Source organism: Glycine max, chromosome 17, assembly GCF_000004515.6.
Source record: "Glycine max cultivar Williams 82 chromosome 17, Glycine_max_v4.0, whole genome shotgun sequence".
NCBI classification, from domain to species: Eukaryota; Viridiplantae; Streptophyta; class Magnoliopsida; order Fabales; family Fabaceae; genus Glycine; species Glycine max.
In genome coordinates, this window is record NC_038253.2 from 39,614,180 (window position 1) to 39,637,813 (window position 23,634).

The 23,634-nt window shown below is 29.5% G+C and overlaps 1 protein-coding gene across 8 annotated transcripts; it reads left to right on the forward strand.

Annotated features, from left to right (window-relative positions):
* Positions 1-16,599: 16,599 nt before the first annotated feature.
* Positions 16,600-23,316, forward strand: LOC100809783 (long chain base biosynthesis protein 1). 8 transcript variants are annotated; one of them, XM_006601214.3, is made up of 13 exons: positions 16,760-16,902; positions 17,132-17,332; positions 17,467-17,561; positions 18,922-19,013; positions 19,519-19,612; positions 19,701-19,773; positions 19,844-19,976; positions 20,258-20,432; positions 21,680-21,820; positions 21,932-22,027; positions 22,327-22,468; positions 22,658-22,785; positions 22,862-23,316. In XM_006601214.3, exons 2-13 carry the CDS (start codon positions 17,227-17,229, stop codon positions 23,036-23,038), a joined length of 1,452 nt encoding a protein of 483 aa, XP_006601277.1. In that variant the 5' UTR covers positions 16,760-16,902; positions 17,132-17,226; the 3' UTR covers positions 23,039-23,316. The 8 variants fall into 8 exon arrangements, with proteins under 8 accessions (XP_014625439.1, XP_006601277.1, XP_014625438.1 ...); XM_014769952.2 differs by having other exon boundaries at positions 16,761-16,902; positions 17,150-17,332; XM_041011509.1 differs by having other exon boundaries at positions 16,774-16,902; positions 16,996-17,332.
* Positions 23,317-23,634: the final 318 nt, after the last annotated feature.

Genomic DNA, 23,634 nt, shown 5'->3' on the forward strand with positions numbered 1-23,634 from the left:
ATTGAAAATATACTTCATGAAAACCAAAAAAGAAGTGATATTAATATATTTTCTAATTTTTTAATATAAATACCCAAATCTAAACTATTGTAGAAAGTATAATCATTGTACATTTTGCAAATCTAATGATATTGGTTGGTGTATATACCTATGTCTTAATTAAATTTCAATGATTTTTTTAAAACAAATTGTTGATAGTTACAAATAATCTTATATCACAATTTTGATTGTTTATTTTAGATTCAAAATATAATTTATATATTTCAATGTATTTATATATCAAAACATTTATGTATTATGAATTAAAATTATATAAAATTAAATATTCAACTTATGCATTAATACACCAACTAACTAACTAGTTTAAATTTTTTAATGAACTACATGGTTTGTTAGTTAAAACTAGTTTTAATGAATAATAATACTAAAAGTACACCCAAAAAAAACTACATCTAATTTTCCCCTTCTTTCTTTCTTTTTTTAATTACTTACAGCCAAAAAGTGTAGCTACCGTTAAACAGCAGCCGCAGCAGGCAGCTGCCTGCCGTCTACGCCCACCCTTTTGTTTTAATTTCTGAAACTATTGTTTATGAATTTCATTCACCTTTAAAAAGGGGGGGAAAAGTAAAAGAGAAGGAGCGGAGAAGTAGGAGGTGGTGAAGAAATGGTGTGAGAGTTGTCAGAAAATGGAATGTAATGTAGTTGGGATGTAGATTTGAGAAGAAGGTAGAAAAGAAAGAAGAAAAAAAGGAATAACAACAGCCCACAAAGCCACGTGATGCGGAACCGGATACACCATTATGGGAGGGAAGCTTTGACGGTACACCGTCCCAATCACACACGTTCACATTTCGCAGGTGCCATACCACTTTTCATTCTAGCTTCACCCACACAACCCTAACCCTCGGGTATGTAATGTGCTTATGTAACCCTATGCCAATTTCCCATGCACTCATATTTTAGGTCTAAGAAAGTATGCCTTCCATCCTTCTAAGTTATAACCACTATACACAATAACACACTTGTGTTGTGGACTATTTGGAAAGAAAAAAATACATGAAACAATATTTTTATAAGCCTTAAGTAAGTAGTTAAGTTTTTATTGTCATGTTATTTCTATGAAATATTTAACAACTTTTGATAACTAATCTTTACCAAAAAATTTAGATGATCATTTTTTATGGAATTAATTTACTTCTCATCATAATCATTATTTTTTATTCATAAAATTTAAATTCAAAATCTTACTTAAAAAGATCAAATTCATTATAACGCAAATCAACGATTTATTGATATAATAATTAAGTAATCATATTGAGATTGGAAGTTATAAAAAATTCTCTATTTTTTCAATATACATAAAATGTTCTAACTATTATTTTTCAATGATTAGCCTTTACATCACGTATAAAGGAAACTTGTTGGTTCTTCATTTGACAAATAGACAAAATTTAAAGTACATTATTCTAGATATTTGTTTATGTCATCTTCAAATTAAAATTACAGTACGTTAATCATTTAAGTAGAAATTAAAAATTGACATTAAAATTTAGCATATTCATTTTTACAATAAAATTTTGATTTTAATTAAAAATATTACTAAATATATTAAAAAACTTTTTCTTTATAAGATTTATTGCAACCTTTTCTCATGTTTGGCTTTTTCTATATTCCTTTACGCAAATATCATAAAAAATTCTAAATAATGGTTTAGACATGCAAAAGGAAAAAGTGTGATTTGCTTGAACTATGTAGGAAGCCAATCAATTCAGCTAGGTTGAGGCCACTCCTAACTCACTATCATTATTAGTTCTATATAAAACTGATGGAGAGAAAGGAATTTTAAAAAAAAAAATCAAGAAAGAAAGAAAAGGATAATTACGTACAGATCAAAATTGGACCGAAAGATTGAAAGGAAACAGAAACAGAAAAGGAATAAAAGGTGGCACAACATAAGAGTTATGAGAAAAGAAAAAGGAGGAAGGATCCACATGGTCCCAATTTTAAAAGAAAAGAAAGATAGAAGAGATGGGGTTGAGCGGTAATATAATGTACATTAGTAGAAATAGCAGCATAATATAGCTAGGTCCTATTGGCATAAAATATTTCAATAAATATTTATAAGAATTTGTACCTTTTTATTTTTTTATAATATATATATATATATATTAAAGATATTTATCTATAATAATAGTTTACTTATTAATTATTAATACGGATTGACAAGTTATAAAAAAATCTAGAATTAACTCTCATCGTGATGTGTGAGATTAATTTTAATAATTTCCTGATATTACTAAAATCTTACTTGATGAACAATGTTATTTAATTTAGAGAGGTTTTCTAGTATTTTAAGAGCTAGTTGAATACTTATAACACTTTTTAGATTGTTCGGTAACTTAAGAGCTATTTGAATAGTTACTATTCAATAAAATAAAATTGTGTTTTTGTTTGAGTGTATGCAATGATTTTTTAAGTAAATCTCTACCGATAATTTCAATATATCATTGAGGTGCTATATTGAAGGTGTCACTGCTTCTGCCACCACATTGGATTCACCAATTATAAGTCAATAAACATTAACTAGAGAATATTGGATAGAAACGACGGTTAACAACCCATGTGAAATATGCCTTTTAACCGACGTAGAAAAACGCTTTGTGCAGGAGTGAGGGAGAGGGAAGAAATAAACTGAATAAAAGAAAATAGAATGTAGAGACCCACGTTGCCTCCCACTGGACATATCCAGCTGGTTGGGCTCTTAATTCACATGCAAATGCAACTTAAGCTAATTCTCTAATATGGTGGGGCCCATCTCTCGTTTGGTCAGACACTGGCAGTCCCCCTAATTAATTTACTTGCAGCTAATAATAAGTTTATCCTTTGTAACCTGTGACTCAAATTAAACATGTTTAATATATGCGTTGCCCTTTAGATTGTAGAGACGACGACTGTAGTTTCTTTAGTAAAATTTTAGAGATTTACACTCTAATTATGTACTTAAAGTGTTACATTGAAGGAGTGAAAATAATTTATTTAATAAAAGAATTTATGATTAATATTTTTAAATTAATCTAATAATAATTAAAGAACACTCATCATGTATCTCTAACCTAAGACAAAAAAAAATCATATAATTTTCATTTCATGAAAATTGATAAGGTTATTATACCAGATATTTTGATCCACAATTCAAATATTCTACAATAGAGAACCATTTTATATATATATATATTTGAATTACCTTGTTTAGGTTTTACAAAAACATATTGGGAACACTTCAAAGAAATAATATATATGTCTAAAATGTTAAGTATATAATAATATATTTTGTTCTTTTTATTTTATTTACATTATTTAATATTTAAATATATTTTTGTAAGATTTTATCATTTTTTATATCATAGACTCATACATGTGATTAAACAGAAGCACTAATTTAAAAAATAATTTTTTAAACTCGTTCATCTATCAAGCCATATATATAGAGAGAGCATTGTATTTGTACTTTAATTTGTAGGTCGAGCATTGCAGTAATATTGTATGATTGATAACAAATTTTAAAATAAATATTTTATAAAAAAATAAAAACTTAAAAATAATAATTTTATCAATTATAAAACAAATTATTCCAAATATGACAAGCTTAACCCCCTATTTAAATATTTTTTTATTATAATATTAGTATAATTGTTGGTCTGAATGACAATTATCATCATGATGTCCCGTGTGAATATAAGGTAGACTCACCATAAATGTTGGTAGAGGAGTATCATGAGGAGATGATAATAGCGGACACTGATGTTGGTGAATACAAAGAAGAGTTTATGATTAGGAAGAGGGATGATTCATTATGAAATATGATAATATTAGTGTGAGGATTAGATGAATCCTAAGATAAGTAAAAGTGGTACAGTAAAACACCTAAAAAGATGATCCACGGTTATATTCATTTTTTTTTTATATAAATTCTTTCTTGGATGGCAAATTAACGAACTTTTTATAATTTCACGTTCTTTTTATCTTTCTTTCTCAACTCTATTTTTATCTTATCAAACAAAACGTAAAAATTACATCCTTATTCCACTCTACTTCTACCTTATCAAACAAAGCATAACCACGAGAAAAAAATAACAATTTTAACTAGAAAAAACACATATTTAATGTTCGGTAAATATTCAGAACTATTTTCTATCGTAATACATAATCTAATACAAAATTTGTAATTCTTATTAATTTATACATATATTTTAACTATATTTAAAATTGATTTTGTTAAAATCAGTTTTGTCCAAATTTAAAGCAGAGAGACTTATCAATGCTCTAGTTAGCCACCATTGAAGAACAAACATTATCAAATTATATTATTATTATTATTTACTGTTGAAATGATATTATTTGTGCGTCGTTTTTCTTGTAAATATCCCATTATGTTTACATCCTATGATCATTATAAACTGAAAACTACATTACATATCCCATAATTCTTTTGACATATGGAAATCGAACCGAGTGACGTGACTTGAAAAGTGGAACATCCACGTCATTTTCATTCAACTATATAAAAAAAGTATACTTATGCAGTTTTTATATAAGGATTCTTGTGGTGTGATGTAAGAATTTAACTTGGATTTTTAATTTATTTTAGTGAATTTATTATTACTATATAAGATTTAAAAAATTTACTAATTTTTTAGTTTAATGGTAGAATTTAATTTGAGTGTTTTTTACTAATTTATAGTGAGTCTTATTACGATTAACCGTGAGTTTCTGTGGTATGTTCTTTTGTTACATGTATTAATAGTATGTAATGTGTTATGTTCTTTCTCCCCTGAATTCATTAGTATTTTTACTATTGTTACAAGTAATGTTATGTTCTTTTTCCTTTAAATTCATTCCGTTCATGTATAGATTTTGTAGTATGTTCGTTATATTAAATTAAGTCTTGTCTCACTAACCCCAGGACCAAAAATAAAGTGTTGTGGTCAAGTTAATTTTATAATTATAATTAATTTAAATATACATCTGAATTATATTTAACAACATGAAATTATTTGTATTTAAAACAAACTAAATTTTATCCAAATAGATCCCTCAATAATCTAGTTAACCACCGCTGAAACATTACCACTCTCCTTAATTGTAAATATCTCATCATATTTGCATCCTATCCTATGATCATTAATTATAAATTGAAAACTACTACACATATTCCATAATTTTTTCAATATATTGAAATTGAACTGAAATTGAAAACTACTACACATATTCCAAAAAAAAAAGTGGAATATTACGTCATTTTCATTCAACAATAAAAAAAAGTATCTCTGTACAGTTTTGTTATAAGGATACTTAGACATATTTTATCATCATAAGGTTCGGTGTACCCACATTTTGTTAACACATTAATTCCGTAAGAAGACGGTGTGACATGTTAGAAGTTGGATTTTTAAGTCTGTACATATAAAAAAAAATCATTAAAAAAATTAATTCCTGATCTCGTTATTTTGTAGAATTAATTTCTGACTTCCAACCAATACCTTTGATTCACCGGGAAAAAATTATTAATCCTCACTTAACTTTTTAAAATATTATATTCCTTTTTTTAATCATGCTTTAAATTAATATATACAAGTTCAGCTTATAATTTCGCAAGTTTGTGATTTATGAAAATAAAAAATATGTGCAATTATTTTTACTCCTTTCACTAGTTTTATATGTAATATTGTTATTCTTTTTTCGTTAGCTTCGTTCAGTTCATATATCATTTTTTTGGGTACGACGTTGGTTACATTAAATTAAGTTTCATTTAAAGTAATATATTTTGCTTGTTGATACGAACGTCCATTAAGAAGTACTGTATACCATTATGGAAATAAATCTTGTACCATAACATTCGCATTCATGTGAAAAAGGCACTCCCCCGGCGTTAATTTAATGTCTACGGAATACAGATCAGCTTATATGCACGAACAATCAGTTAGTTACTGTCACATGTGTTTCAGTACATATATATCTACATTATTATGCATACTTACTTATTGCTCACCTTTCATCATAAATCATAGGACATTATCCATTTTTTTAATTGTATATAATCTTTCAATTTTATTGGAATCGAGTATAATTATTATAAAAAAATCATCAAATCTTTTTTTTTAAAATTTAATTTAAGAATATTATCGTACTTTATCATTTAATTTTAAAAATAAAAATCATATAATTAAAAGAATAATAGAATAAATAACAGAGAGAAAAAAGATTATATTTTTAAAAAAATAAATGATAAAAAGAAAGATTATAGATTAACAATGTAAAAAAATTTATAAGTCATTCAATCATAATTTATATGATAAATTTGCTTGTTGATTTTAAAAATAATTATCTTAAAATAATTTAAATAATGATGAGATGATAATTTAAAACTGACATAGAAGTTAAACTCTATATAATATGTTTTTTTTATAAATTAAAAAATATAATTACATATTACGTATTACTATATAATAATTTCTCTCTACTTACATTATTATTCCCACTAATGACAGTGTACCCTTTGATAATTAAATCCACATCTCCTTTAACCCTTCATCTTTTCATCTAGAAAAAGCCAAAAACTAGCTCTATGCACTTTCCCTACTCTGTCTCCATAAAAATAACTCAACATGTCTATATGTCCCGTTAACCAGCTATGCATTCAGATTGGAATTAACACAATGCATGGAGCCAAGTGGAAATTAAAAGCGTCTGAAAAACCGTTCAAAGTAGTTGCAGAAGGGGCCACCAAATGTGATGATAGTACTGACTTGTGACTTGTGAATGCAATTTGATGGTATATTATTGACTACAATATACACTCTCCTATTATTTCAGTTGAAGGTCCAAACTCCATGTGCTACCTTGCAGATTTATGAACCTACAACTATATCTATATGCGTATATATAGAGAGTGGCAAAAAAAATGATTAGTGGGCCATAACTACAATATATCATTTCCTGGTATCCAACCGTTGTACTCTATTCTGGATAATATTATAGGCATTATCTAATATCTATACTTCCACTCACACCAAAATATGAGGTTAGATTTCCTTCAAGTTACGGATTTTGCAGAGAAAATACTGAAAAAAGAAGTCTGAATTGCAGTTGCAATAAAGTCTGCAAATAAGGTTTTTAGACTTTGATGTTTTTTCGCAATTATGGTTGTCAATTGCAATTTAAATTATAATATAAAACATATGATCAACATCTATTAGTTTACTAATACTTTTTTGTAAAAAAAAAAAATACTTTACTCATACTTAGAGTTTGGATTTTATTAACGAATAATAAATTAATAACTGTTAATTAATCTTTTATTGTAAATTTATCATATCATTGTAAATTATTAACTTTTCTAATAATTATTTCAAAAATTATATGTAAGTTGTTATTTTATTAATTGATAAAAATGTTTACAATAAAAGCGCATGTCTAAAACATAAGTGATTTTTTTTCTTCAAAATAAACCATCTTGCATACACTTAATTATCATTTTCCATATTAACCATCAAGTGTGTAAGTTAACTAGCATTAAATTATTTTAGCTTAATTAATAGTTTTAAATTTAATTTTTAGATATTCAACTAATTAAATATTTAAATAGAGGATTCGATCAAAATTATTTTTCATAAAAAATACAATATAGTCTGTACTAAAAACATTGCACTATACTATATACATTTACTACTGAACCATGAAAATGCCTTACTGCTATTACTCTGCTTGCTTGCATTGCAATGAAAATAAAATTCTAGCTTGGTAATGATTATGAACATTTTTCTATTATTTTCCTGTTGCATTCAAAATAGACAACGACCCATCCTCTCTCTCTTTTATTTTTTTTATAATTTTCCTTCATGTGGTGAACTACAAGGAAAGCAAAGTTGCAGTAGTAAAAACGAATTCTTTTTAATTTCCCTGCACAGTGCACACACTTCACTTGTCTTGGTTCCTCCTTTAGTTAGAAGGAAGAACAAATAACTGTAGAGAGAAAGTGGGTACATAGATACGATCCCAAAACCTTTTTTTCTTCGAACCTAACTCTTCATTCATTGGATTTTTGTCACTCGAACGTTAGTTAGCTCAGATGCAAACAACAAAGCAACCACAAAGTGGGGCCCACGTATCAAACTGCTTATTTCGGATTCTTGAGGCAACACATCATTGTTTTATTTGTTGATATCGAATAACATGCACTTGGAGTTAAGTTTAGAAGAAGGACATTAACTTAACTAGTAACATCATGGGATCGAGTTTAATTAATTATAACAATAGTGGTTTTTGCTAGGTACGTGATTGAAACATGGCCTTCATCCGACAAATAATTTTTATCCCACAACACACTAACAGGCTTACCAAACAGCAAACGAAATGGCACTCACACTGTGGCTTTGGGGGGGAAGTGAGGGAGTTTAGTTATGTTATGTACGATCTCTTGATGGGTTAGGTTCTAACAGGTCATTATTAATTATCACAACCTTATAATTATTATTTTCTCACAGTACTTAGCCATTTTAATAGGGGGGTCATCATTGGTTTGGTTTAATTTAAAGAATCCAATCACTTGAACCAAATTCATTAATTTAAGTTGGTTCGTTTTTTTTTTATTATTAAGTTTAACTTGGATTAAACCAAATAAGACTCAACCTTCATTGGTTTTCGGGATTAGGTTTATCTTTTACAACATCAACATTTAACTTCATGATAGTCTATTTTCTATTACTTTTTTAAAAAAAAAAAAATTATCCTCCTTCTTCCTCGTTCCAACTCCTTTTCCTTAGAATGTAATATGATACCTTAAAACAAATACCTTTAAAAAATAAGATTTTTTAAAATATTTTTTAATTTTATTATAATATTAGACCCAATAAATTGGAACCAAACCAATTAACTTGCTTTTTACGAGTTTGTTTGTTTCGAATTTGATGAAATTCTTTTAACAAAATGGATCAAATTAAACTATACAATATTACAATTTCAATTAATTTGTATTTTAATTTTTCTTTAAAATCGATTCAAATCAACTTGTAAATACTCCTACATTTTGATATTTTTTAGTTGTATTATTTAACACGTGCAACTCTCTTTAATTAATTAATAGATCAAATTAGTTTATAAAAATTAACAACCAATTTAATCTCAAAATTACAAAAACATTATTTTTAATACCTAGAATTATTAAAGGACTATTACTTTAGCTTCTGATGTTGTTAAACGGCAATTACTTTAGTCCATAAAATCACAAAATTAAAGACTAAAATGATTATACCAGATCTAATAATTTGGGAAATTAACTAATTTGGTGTATTACTCCCCACACTCATCTCAAGACAACAATTTCATTAGAGCAATGAAACAATGCCACGTTCACCCTTCACACAGTTCACTTTAGGAATTAAAACTTACGATTCATTTCTTTGGAAACAAGGGTAGCTTTTCTTTTATGCTTCCAGTGAGGCTGTTACCTCTGCACCATTGCTTTCTTTTATTCTGGACCAACCTCTCTTATACCCCACTTTTTTTTCCCTATGCTTTTTTTTTTCTACCCATGTGGACCTTTAAATCACATGCTCCCACCACTCCTTTCCATCACTAACATCATTCCTAATTAATCCTCCTTTTCCAGATCAATCTCCCATCTTTCTGCCTGCTTTAGCCCTATCATTCTCTCTCTGGCAACCCTTCACTTTATTAACCAAAATCATTATTAAATAATAATAATGTAATTGGAACTAGTTTTGGACTACGTTGATATCTCAATTGTCCAATAGCTAAGTTCATTTGACTCTATGCACTGATTTCAATTACACCAAGCATAGCCTTGTAATTGATTTCATAGAGAAGGTTTGATTCCCATAACATAATCATCAAATGTGGCCCAACCCTTTCTTATCAACCCAAATCAAAAAGTAATCTAATTTTGTGTTTTGCTATAATATCCTTCCCGTTATATCCTGTTTTGGATAAAATGCTATATATACTTCCAAATTAAGTATCTTCTCGCTCTTGCTTTAGACATTTTATTATTATTATTATTATTTGGAAATTTAGACATTTTATTTTAAAGCATGGAGTTGGGGACAAGAACATGTGCATCATTGTTAGCTTTCATCATTAGCGTGCGTCAATATGCTGTTGAAGGCATACCTATAGATAAGTACCTATAGATGGCATTGAGGACAATTACTAGTGGCACATGATTTGGTGAAGCTAGGTTGGCTCCTTATGCAAGGCCTCTTTGTATTAGATACAAACAAACACCAACGGGTGTTTGACCAAATGAACAATAATTAGAGTTCTTTTCACTCAATATGCATCGTTTGTGGGGGGGAAAAAATGTCAAATAAACATGCTCTAAAACGTTTATAGTCACATATTCCATAAAAAAATTCAAAGCGTGTTCAGAGATAATAAGAATACTTGCGTCAATTATAACTCATATCCAGCTCACCAAAAAAATAAATTCATATCCAATAGAAATGTATAAGCAAATATGCCCCTATTAAATATTTAATGTTGATGAACACTTTTTTAATGCAATTTAAAGAATAAACATAGGTAAGGTACCTGCAGTTTCTTTATTTTTTTTATTTAGTTAATATAATTTAATTTGTAATTACAAAATTTCACTAGATTTTCTGTTTTCCAGAATTTACCTAAAAACTGTGGAAACAGGATTATGCTGTTTTTATTATTTTTTGTAAACTATACTGTTATAAAAAATATATAAAGTGAAAATAATATAAGCCTTTATGGATACAGGTATAAATATAAATATAAAGACAAATAAGGAAAAGGTTAATTAACTTTTGTGTAATTAGTTTTTTTCTCGTAGACCAAAAAGGCTACGGGCCTTTCACTTGAGGAAATAGTCGAGGTTCCACTTTTTTGTGTGATGGTCCTGTACGTTTGTTTACCGGGTGTTGCTAGATGCACCAGCACCATTACTTGTGCACCTAATAATTTAAGTGAAGTGACAAAAATGTCCTTCACTTAAATTTTAAAAGTCAGGTTCCCTCGTTCAATCCATACAACGCCACTGCAATGAAGCTTCTTCCTCCTCCATCTGTGTGTTTTCTCTGTCGTGCCACCGCCGTCCTGAGCCTCCATTGCCTCTTTCAGGTCATCTCCACCACTATTGTGTTGTTTCTATCGTAGAGGTAAGGTTTTTTTCGTTTCCGTCATGCTTATATGTCGTGTTTTAAATCCGTATAAGGCATACGGATTTGTGAGTTATACAGGTTATACAATCCATATGAGTTATATGGATACAGATTACATAATCCGTATGTTTTATTTTTTATTTATTAATATATTAATTTTATTTTTGTTTTTAATAGTTAATGTTTTTTTATTTATAAATATATTATTTTGATTTTTGTTTTTAAATATCTATGTTTTATTAAATACAAATATATTCTTTTGATTTTTGTTTTTAAATAGTTATTGTTAATTTTTTGAATAAAAATAGATTATTTTGAATTATGTTTTTAAATAGTTATTGTTAATTTAATCATAAATATATTAATTTTTTTAAATAGCTATTTTTTTTATAAATATATTATTGTGATTTTTGTTTTGAAATAGTTGTTTTTTATTAATTATAAATATATTATTTAGAATTTGTTTTTGAAATAGTTATTTTTTAATTAAAAATATATTATTTTGAATTATGTTTTTAAATAGATATTGTTTTTTTAATTAAAATATATTATTTTGAATTGTGTTTTTAAATAGTTATTGTTTTTTTAATTATAAATATATTATTTATAATGTTGTTTTTAAATACTTAATATATTTTAATAAAAATATATTATTTTCATTTTTGTTTTGAAATAATTATTGTTTATTTTTTAATTATAAATATATTTATAATTATTATATATTATTATTTTTTGTAAAAAAAAATAGGCAAGGAGACATATTTTTTGCTATTTTATTTAATTAATTAATTATAGTGTTTTTTAAAGTTGGTTTTTAATAAAGAAGTTATTTTGATTACATAAAATTAATTAAAATATATTTTGAAAATATATATATAAATAATTTTATTTATTTATGAATTATTAAATAGTAATTGATTGAAGTATTGTTTGATTTTTGACATAAACTGTTATGATGGTTTAAATGTGTAGATTATGGTTAGAACTAGAGGTTTGGATTGGACTTTAGGCAGAGTTATAGGAAGAACCTTGGGGAGAAAAGATAATTGTGATTCAGATGAAGCTTCTCAGTGATAAAGGTCCACAACATTTACACATAGGCAACAGGAAGCTGCCCTTGTTGTTAAGGATGTTCATCACGTGGATGACACAGCTGACGTAGTCTTTTGTGTAAGATAACTTTAAAAATATGTTCAACCACATGTGTACTTGTCTCAAAAGATGCATTAATTTTAGTGTGTTGTACTATGATCATGTTGTTCATAACTTTCCAAACACTACATAAGTCTCCAAGGTTATTCTATAATAATCTTTTTAAAACCAAATGAGCATATTCAACCCTGCAAATACATGCAAAAAATATAAAAATACAAGTATTTTTATCCATTAAGTCCTAAACCCTAATAAAAAATTATCATTTTCATATCAGTTTGTTGTTGTGTTTCCTAAGTACATCACCTTATTCGTTCAGGCTTTAACAAATTTTTTTTTGTGGAAAATTATCCATATTTGGTTGACATAGTCAACATACATTGGTCATGGTGAACAAACAATTTCAAACTTCTTAAGACAATCGTCGAACTAATCCTCAGAAGGACAATCAACCAAATCCTTCCAGACATTCATCACATAATCCCATGCATTTTTTTTACCAACCAGGGATTTACACTTTGCCATGACATTTTTGTCAATGTGAAACCTACACAACAAGTTGGTACACTCAAGGAATATAGTTTTCATTGCATTCATCAATGCTAGATCTTTATCGGTAACAATAACTCCAAGGATGACATCATGTCTTAGAAAAAGACCTCGAAACCGTTATAAAGCTCAGGCCACATTATTTAGATGTTCTCCCTCCAAATAGAAAAAATCAGTAGAGAATGTCATCCCTATTGGTGTCACACTAACAAAATCAAGTAATGAGAGACTGTACCTATTTGTTTTGTAGGTATTATCTATAAAAAATATCAAATTATAGACATTGCATAACTTCACTGCATCAGGATGACATCAAAAGATATCACGTACAATATCTTCATCCTTTAATCTATATCAATGAATATACTAATCTCGTTCAAGAAGTTTTATTAGTTGTTGCATTTAAATATCATTGTTTCTTGTGGAAGAACGATATACACTTTTTGCATTGTATATTTGTTTGATTGTTGTATAACTATTGAAATTGTGTTCCTTCAATTTTAGCAGAATATTTATTGGTTTCACCATTGACCTTGTCATATCAGCAATAATTATTTTTTCATTCTTAATCAATAGACCAACGTATGAATGTCCAACTAATGACTTTGTCATTTTATGATTGTGACTCCCACACATTAACTTTACTATCCACCCTTGATCTCTAACCACTAGTTTCCCATGAAATTTAAAGGGACACCCACATTTTCTACTATCAATATCTCTTTTTACAAAATCTTGCTTCCTAAACCTATATTGACCATTAATTTCACAACCAATTAAGACAAATGAAGTCCTTCCTCTTATATTAGTGTTTGTGTCTGACCTCATAATCATCACCACAAATCCAATTTCATAAGCAACAAATCGAGCCCAATGCAGAACAACATCTCGGATAGTAAACACCTACAATGCGATCCACATAAATTTAGTCTTCAAGGAACATTCATTTAATTACTTTAATAACAATAAATCATATTAATACATGATAAGTATTGAATACTTCTGAACTATCGACTTGTTCTTCATTTACACCAACTTTTTCTTCATTTTGTTCATTCATATCAACTTCTTTGAACATTATACTGACATACATTTATTGATCTTCGTCCATCTTAACAAGACATTCAAAAATTTCAATTACAGACAAATAACCCCTAACCGCACCATACATATATTATCACACAAAATCTTAGCTAATTTTGTACTGCATATAATATTATAAAACATTAAAATTGATAACCCTATGTATTAAACACCAATAACATCAACTTTTTCGACTTAAAATTGATAACCATATAACAGATAAAAAAAATTATAACATAACCATATGTACTAAAATAAATTATATTATTCAACTTAATTATAATTCATGAAATTATAATCACAAAAAACAGTCAATTTTATACCACAACAACTGAAATAAATTATACATAAATTATAAGTATAAATTATTTTACAATCAATACCATTTTAAAAATATAAAAACATTTACTTACAAATTAATTATCAAATTACACTTATTTAAAATAAACAAATAATTTTTTTACACATTAATTTTTATAACAATCATATTAATATATTTATAATTTAATAAAAAAATTTAAAAAATATTTCTTTTAATTAAAAATAATATTATAAATCCGTATAGGTCATACGGATTAACCAATCCATATGAGTTATACAGATTATAATCTGTATAACTCATACGATTGACCAATCCGTAAATTATATAAAACTTATGGATTAATGAATTCATAAGTTTTATATAACTTACGGATTCTTTAATCCATATTTTACGCAAAAAAAAAAAAAATAACGCTAACATATCTCTGACGTACTTTCATTAACAACCAAATCAACCACCACCACAACCACCACCGACGTACCTCTATAACACTTTCACCTCGACCGAAGCGGCACCATGCACCTCTCATGGCAATGAAAAAATCATAAGAAACCGAGAAAATGAATGAATGAATGTGTTACCATAAAAAAAACTTAAAAGGAAGAAGAAACCATATACGGGTATTTTTGGAATTAAATTTTATTGCTAGTGTAGAAGCAATATGGTTGGTGCACTTAGCAACACCCTTCTTTAACTAGTATTTACATTCCCAGCCCACTACTCTATATGAATGCCATGGATCTTCTTTTTACAATTTGGGGTTGCTATTTCCACTTCCTCTTATTATTAATACACTCCCTCTTGCAATTTCCCCCTCAAATACGCTAGATATTATTAATTAATCTTTTCAAGTATTATGCACTCCCATCTTTTCTAATTCTTTTGGCATCATCTTCAATTAGTGATTTTGCATGATCTTTATAGAGAAGGCTCAAGTGTGGCATGTAAGTTGCATGATCATCACAACATTGCTACACAAATCATTAACATTTGCAAACTCAAGAAAGAGTTTCTCTAATATGGAATGGGAAAATGAATAGAAGTAACAAATTGAATCGACCTATAATTGAAGTGGTTGTAGGCGTGTAGCAATATGCATTAGTTTGGGGAAGAAAATAAACACATAGGTTGAAGAAGGTGCCGGTGAAAACACATAAGTGGCATTCATGAAATTGAAACCAACGAAGTATTCTTTCTTTTCAAACGAGTACAACACTAAAGAACATTTACCCTAATGAAAAGAAAAAAACATGGGAGGTAACCACCACCTATTCAACACAATTTAGTGCAATCACATTTGTAGTTTTGGTTGAATTCGACCCACCATCCATTTAACATGGTTTAGGGGAATCACACAAACCAAGGAGCTCTAAATCAAATAAGAAGAATGAAAGAGAATAAGTTTGTTGAATGACATGAAGAAGAAGAATAAACTTCTATATATTTAATACTTAGAGTTGTTATCTTCATTAACTTTACATGCAACGGTAAAAAATCATATTTTCACTGTCAATTTATTCCAAAATATTATGCATTAATGTGAAACACCTTGGGCATGTGTGAATTTATCACATATTCGAATGATGTGTCATTGTACACTCACGTTAAAAGAAAATAATGTTGACTCAATAACAAAACTAATTTATTATAATATTTACATTTTTGTGGAATAAATTGATGAGTTCCAAAATCCAGAAACTAGAAATTGATAATATGTACATCTTTCAAGGATTAAATAAATAATTCATCTTATATTTTTTAAGAGACAATCATGTTTAAATTTAATAAGATTATGATGTGTAACAATTTTTTTGTCCAAATATTTTTAAATAGTTACATATATAAAGGTTGAACTAGAAATAATTTTATAAACTTGAACAATAAGTCAATTTGTTTAAACATATTTATTAAAATAAACACTTATTTAATAAAATAAGCAACTTTATGTTTTTTTAGCGTACTTGTGTACTTTGTTTTTATTTAAAAAAATTAAAGTTCTGTTTATTTTAAGAAACAAATCATATATGTTTTTTTTTTAAATATATTTATTTAAAATATTTTTTAAAGACTCACCTAATATCATATTAATTTTTTTTTATCCACGAGAATAAAAGAATAACAAAAATTTTGCATTATAAAAATCATATTAGTTATTGTACTTGATGGTTGATTATAAAATGTCTAAATTTATTAAAATAAGATTATAAAATATCTAAAAAATAAATAAGATATTTATTTCATTACATTCCAATCAACGTCATTTAATTTTGTTATCGTCTTCCACATCAACGCAGATGCAGCCCAAAAAGAAAACAAGAAAAGAAGAGGGGAACTTTCCGGTGAAAAAGAAAAATAGAAAGCGAATGAAGGAAGAGACGAGGAAAGGAGGGAGAGAAGAAAACTTCGTGTGCATCATGACAACCGTTAAGTTACGCGTAACAATGCATGACGTGGCATCATCCTAGCCCTCGGATCATTCATCAATCCAAAACTCCATCAAATTTCCCCACTTGCCATTCTTTTCCGTTCTTCTCTTCCATTCATTCGCATCTCATTCTGAATCTTGCGCCGTTTCCCTCTCCCACTCGCCAGGTACGTCATGTCGTTTTTGCTTCCCCGTTGTTGCGTCGATACGACTTGTCGTTTAGCACGTTCATGTTCATGTTCGGTTCGTGTGTGTTGCAGTGAGGTGATTTGATTTGATTTGTGAGTGCTGCGGATTTTTTTTTTTCCATTTCCAGCACAATTGATTCGTCGGTACAACTTGTCGTTTAGCACGTTCATGTTCATGTTTGATTCGTGTGTTGCATTGGTTTGATAGTGTTGCGGAATTTTTTAGAAGTGTGAATGTTCGTTCATGCATGAGCGGCTCTTAAAGTTGCCTTGCGGATTCGATTGCGATATATTGAGACTGCGATGGCCTCAGCCGTCGTGAATTTCTTGAACGCGACGTTGGATTGGGTGACGTTTGCGTCGGATGGTCCTTCTGCGCGAGCTGTAGTTTTCGGAGTCCATATCGGTGGTATTTTTTCATTTCCTCGACTCAAACTTGCTCTTTTTTTCTTTTTGAATGGATGATTATGAATGTAATTGAATTGATTAGTTGATTGTTAATTGATTGATTTTTCTCCATTTGTTTTGCCTTGTGTTTTGAAGGACATTTGTTTATCGAAGTGTTTTTGCTAGTTGTCATACTTTTCTTGCTTTCACAGAAAAGTTACAAGCCTCCTAAAAGGCCTTTAACAAATAAGGTTAGTTCAACAATACTTTTTATCTCGCTGTTTGTGTGTGTGTGGGCATTTATTTATTTATATTTTCAGGTTTTTAGTTATTTTTTGAATGTGATGTAGAGCTGGTGCATGGATTGTGTAAACTTTTATGTGAAAATAAAGTTGACATTTCTTTAATTATCAATTGTTTTTATTTTTTTTTCCTGATACAATGACTTTTATTTTCCTATTTCATCAAATGTAAGCAGACTTCACCTTTAATTTGCATGCGATGTTGTTATGAGTTTATTGCCCAGCTGAATATTGGTTTCTATTTGGATTTTAGAATTTATTCTAACTCTTTGATGTAAACTAGTGTTGGATTGGACATTCAGTTATTATGGTTTTTAGTTGTTCTAGGGGCCTGACATGGGGTAATCTCTTATTATTCTTTATGAGGATTTGAAACTTGCAAGGCTGATTAATCTTTGGAGTTCCTATAGATGAAAAATATGCTCTTTTGATATGGACTTTAGCTATGCTTATTTGCTGAGCATATGCTTTTTTTTCCTGATGCTTACTTGGAACTACTCTAATATTTATGTTCTCTTTTCATTTGCCTTCAAATCAATTTGGGATGATTTCAGTTTGTGAAGTTTGGAACTAATCACTGGCTCTCCGTGGCTGTATAATAGCAGCTCTCTTTATGATGTATTTGGAATTGCTATTTGGGTGATTGTTTATTCTGTTATATTTTTAGAAACATATCTCCGAATGGATTCATAGAAGATCGTATGTGACGCAATCTTTATGTCTATACTGAAATTCTATCATAGGAGGCTTATGCTTTTGTAATTGGTATCATGTTGGTAGCTTTGCTGGCAATATTGAGTTGTTCTATGTATTTCTGGAATGTAGCTAAGATAGTAATTTTTTTAAGATCTTGAATACTTGATATGAGGATTGAGTTAATTATTGTTTTTTTAAAGAATAACTAACTTGTGTGCTCAACTTGTAAGTTGTAACTCACTGTCTTCTCTCTCTCTCTCTATCTATCTGTCTATATTAGCAATTTGTTTTTTCTGTCTGTCAGCAGCCACTGCTTAAAATATCAAATTCTATCAAGATATGTTTTCAAAATTCAAATTTACCAGTCTCTTTCTGTATTTAATTTATTATAACTAGAATTTTCCATGTAGATTTTTTTTCCGATTATTGTGTAGAATCTCTAAAGTTACTGTTATTTTTCAAAAGGACATAATTACCGTATTCTTTTAAAGGAAAACTTATGACTTAAATCTGTAAGCATAATGTTCCATGCTAATTCTTGTACAATGCGATCTGAGATTCATCATATTATTGTATTTTGTCAATTTTTAAATTTTATGCTTAATATCTGCAGGAAATTGATGAGTTATGTGACGAATGGGTTCCAGAACCCCTTATTCCTTCTCTTAATAAAGAGTTGCAGTATGAACCACCAGTGCTGGAGAGGTGATTTCTTTTTCTTTTGTTGTAGCAACCTTGTTTGTTTTTTTACTTTTAATATCTTAAACATTTTGTTGATGAAATCCTGAAGCTATCATGTTTTATTCTTGTCAACTTCACTGCTATTGGTTACATTTTCTTGACTTGGATTTATGAAATTTTTTGAGAGAGAGCTCTAGTGCTTTGGTAAGCTTTCCACCTTGGTATGGTGGTGTTGGTTGTTTATTTTTTTATTATTTGATTTTTTATAATTGTCTTGGGTTATAGCAGCAGAAACAACCTCTCTGCTCAGTTCACTGGTTTAAGGTTGCGACAGACCCTACCAAAACACACTATAATGGGAGCCTTGTGCACTGGATAACCCTCTAGGTTTATAAAATTCTTGCCTTTTATTTTGATAAAAGGATTGTAAATTAACAAGTACTCCCCTGACCCCTATGATTAAGTGAGATTTCAGATATCCCTTCTACTTGTCAAAGTCGAATATAAAATAATGTGATTTTTTATGCAGTGCTGCTGGGCCACATACCATAATTAATGGCAAAGAAGTTGTCAATTTTGCTTCAGCAAACTATCTTGGGTTTATAGGTCATCCAAAGCTACTTGTAAGGAAATGATCTCCATATTCATAATAAATTCCTTTTTTGGGGCATTGGGTTGATGTAGTTAATTTATATTTACTTTTTCTTATAGGACTCATGTTCTTCTGCTTTAGCGAAATACGGTGTTGGTTCTTGTGGTCCCCGTGGATTTTATGGGACAATTGGTAGGACTCAATCTTAAAGTTTGTTTCTGAGTAAATGCTTGTATGCTTATGATAATTTTCTTTTTCCCAGATGTCCACCTTGACTGTGAAGCAAGAATAGCAAAATTTTTAGGAACCCCTGAATCAATTCTGTACTCTTATGGACTTTCCACCATGTTCAGTGCAATTCCCGCTTTCTCTAAAAAAGGAGATGTAATTGTGGCGTAAGTATGCCTAAGTTTGTCTTTGAATATCTTCTTTGTAATATTCAGTTTTTCATCTGTTTTTTTACCTCATGACATTTATTTATGCTTTTAGTGGGCATTTCCATCACAAATAAAATTATTTTCTTTGGTTTTGTCTCATTGCTTTTGCTTCTATATTAGAATGGTATAAAGAACAAACTGAGTCACTTCTCCGTTCAGTTACTCACTTGATACCAGCTGATCAATGGAGGCTGTGTTAATGTTAATTCTGATGTTCTGTAAGTTTTTATGTTTTACAGGGATGAGGGAGTCCACTGGGGAATACAGAATGGCCTTTATCTTTCTAGAAGCACAGTGGTGTATTTTAAGCACAATGACATGGATTCTTTAAGAGAAACTTTAGAGAACATTACTGCCAAATATAAGAAGGCCAAGAATTTGAGGCGTTATATTGTTATTGAAGCTGTCTACCAGGTAAATCCTGTCTATCATGTGAATGATAGATCAGCTTTACACTTCTACATTGTGTTTTCAAAGAAGTTCTCACATCATAACCCTTAGCTTCAAAACAAGCAGCTGTTTGAATTGCATGCTGCTTCTTGCAACCAGTGATATTGGTAATTTTTTCTGTATGAACTGCCAGTGCTGCTGAGATAGTAGGGCAATCAACAAATGCAAATTGAAGATAATTATGAAGGATTGAAATAAACTTCCAGCCTTAAAGAGTTACAGTCCTATGGTTTGTTTTATATTATTATCCAATGAACTTGTAATTATTTGGGCTTTCAAAAGAACACAAATCTATATGCTTGAAACTACTTATAAATCTGGCACATGCTTTAATGTATGCACTTTTGTGCCTTTATAACATATAAATAGGAAAGTGTAAATAACCAACTCTCCTTAAAACGAAAGCTGTTAGGCAAAGACATGTGATCAATTTTATATCTCTAACACACTTCTTCGTAGAGCCCCATGGGCTTAAAGTCTGTACAATGCATATGCCTTCTGTACCTTATTCTAAAATTTGATTTCATTTTTAAAAAAATGGGGAACATGATTGATGAAGGCATCATGGCCAACTCTTCTAAAACTTAACGCTGTTCAGGTAAATGCTAGTGATTGGTTCTCGAGAGAAATAATCTTATAATTGTTGCCAACCAACCTTTTGCAATTTTTTCATTTATTTTCTAAATTTTTGGTTGTTCACATTATTCTTATAAGAGCCAAAATGGCGTTGCAAATAAACAAAAATGTGTGTTGGCAGTGTTGCTGTTAGACTTATATGATATCAGTGTCTGTTGTAATGCCATTCATTTGAAAACTATGTTTGCTTGCCTTTGTTTTCTTAATCATTTTGAATTGTAATATTGTTGGAAAACTGCCTTAGTTGCAATCACCCCTAGCCTGTCTTGATTGCAGCTTCTTTAGGCTGCATGACAGCCTCAAGCACCTTCATTGTACTGGGTGTGAGTGGTGTGTTTTATCCCACATTGCCTAGTAATATGGCCTAAGCACTTAGTTATAAGGCTTGGATAGTCCTCACCTTACAAGCTGGTTTTGTGGGATTAAGTAAGGCCTTAAGCCCAACTTCTAAGAGTAATTTTTTCTGTACTTTCCATACTAACATCTGTCTACACTTACATGCCTTGCCTACATGAAAACAATTGTTTGAGTGCTTGACTGATACCTGGTTATCTTTTTCCCTGTAATATTTTCAGAATTCTGGGGAAATAGCACCCTTGGACGAGATCATTAAATTGAAGGAAAAATATCGCTTTCGTGTTTTGCTAGATGAGAGCAACTCATTGGGTGTGCTTGGAAGTTCTGGAAGAGGTCTCACTGAATACTGTGGAGTTCCAGTATGTATTGGATTTATTTGTTTTGAGAGTGTGCATGTGCTCACCCTAGATGCATGCGTGCATATATTCAAAATTATATTGCTATTTGTGATTTATGGTTACATGCTACAGGTTGAGAAGATAGACATTATAACTGCTTCTATGGGACATGCATTAGCCACAGAAGGAGGATTCTGCACTGGAAGTACAAGAGTTATAGATCACCAAGTATGAAAGTGTCATATGTGATGTATAACTAATAACCATATACAAGTAATGTGTTAGGTTTCTTAGTATACTGAAAACAAAAAACTGAAATCTGTAAATGTGGAAATTAAGAATTTATTCTCAAGGAAAATTTCTGTTTTATTTGCTTTTCATCATTTATTCCTGAATTTATAGGCGTGAACTGTAGTGTAAAAGTTGCATGATGGAGAGGTGTGCTGTCACTAATTTATTGTTTGATGATGACAATTGTTTCCCATCCACGTTTCATGCTCTAATATCTCTGTTTTCAACCTTGGCAGCGATTGAGTAGCTCTGGTTATGTCTTTTCTGCTTCTTTGCCCCCATATCTTGCAAGTGCTGCAATTACAGCTATTGATGTCCTGGAGGAAAATCCCAATCTGATAAAAAAGCTGAAGAAAAATATTGCTTTTTTAAGAAAAGGTGGGCTTTGATTTCACTGCTGGTTTCCCAAGCGTAATTGTAGTGTCTATTTGGCTTGTGTACAATACCTAACAGTTTGAATATTGCTATTTATTTGCATTTGTTTTCCACCCATGAAAACAAAGATTTTATATAGTTGCTTTGGTTAAGCACTATGATTATTTTATTTATATAAATTGGCCACTGCAGGATTGTCAAAAATACCAGGCATCACAATTACAAGTAATCCAGAGTCACCTATTGTTTATTTGAGATTAGAGAAATCAAGAGGTTCCATGAAAGATGACCTGCATCTGCTTGAAAATATCGCGGAACGGGTAAGGAATGATGCTTGGTAATGTTTTTAATTTGTTGCTTTCAATTTTGATCATACTTAATGTTGTGTATTTGCAGGTTTTGAAAGAAGAATCTGTATTTGTGGTTGTTTCCAAAAGATCAACATTGGACAAATGCCGTTTGCCTGTGGGAATTAGATTGTTTGTTTCTGCTGGGCATTCAGAGTCTGATCTGCTCAAGGCATCTGAATCATTGAAAAAGGTTGTAGCATCAGTCCTGGGTGGTCAGAATTGAACGCTCTACATCTTTCTTTTTCATCTAATGTACCAAAACATAAGTTCGATTCCATGTGTTTAGGTGAGCAATTTTGAAATCCAGGCGATAGAGAAAGTCCCGTAGTTCTTAATTTGTGTAGTATTTTATGTTCCAGTTTAGGGTAACAGTATTTTGTGCGTGTTGCTCATTGGTTGTCTAAAGTAGTAGAATAAGGATTTATTGTTTCTTGTCATGAGTTGGGGAATATACCTATGAATTACATTCCGATATCAAAAGTATCAATGTTACATTTTTCATTCATTAGCCATTCAACAATAAAGCCGGCGAAGGTCCTTACCAGTTACCATTGTTTGAATACGTAGTCAAAGTTTTCCTTTTATATTTAAACTTGTCTTATTCGTTCCAATCCAATCCAATCTCCTTATATTTCTAATTGCACTTACCCACCAATTTAAACCTATTAATTATTAAGATTGTGAGGCTATAAAAATTTGAAACTTTTCAAGATTTACCTTTTGTTGAAAATGAGTATATTGGCAACTTTACCTATTAAGAGTATGTCAACGAATTCAAAGTTATAACAAAGCTAATAAAATGTCATAACTGAACATATG

What these genes read in the sequence shown, in the direction of transcription:
- LOC100809783 (XM_006601214.3), top strand. Translation starts at nt 17,227, where the DNA reads ATGGCCTCAGCCGTCGTGAATTTCTTGAACGCGACGTTGGATTGGGTG. An exon ending in TTATTGAAGCTGTCTACCAG is followed by an intron (nt 20,433 to 21,679) that starts GTAAATCCTGTC and finishes TAATATTTTCAG; the next exon opens with AATTCTGGGGAAATAGCACC. An exon ending in TTGAAAATATCGCGGAACGG is followed by an intron (nt 22,786 to 22,861) that starts GTAAGGAATGAT and finishes GTGTATTTGCAG; the next exon opens with GTTTTGAAAGAAGAATCTGT.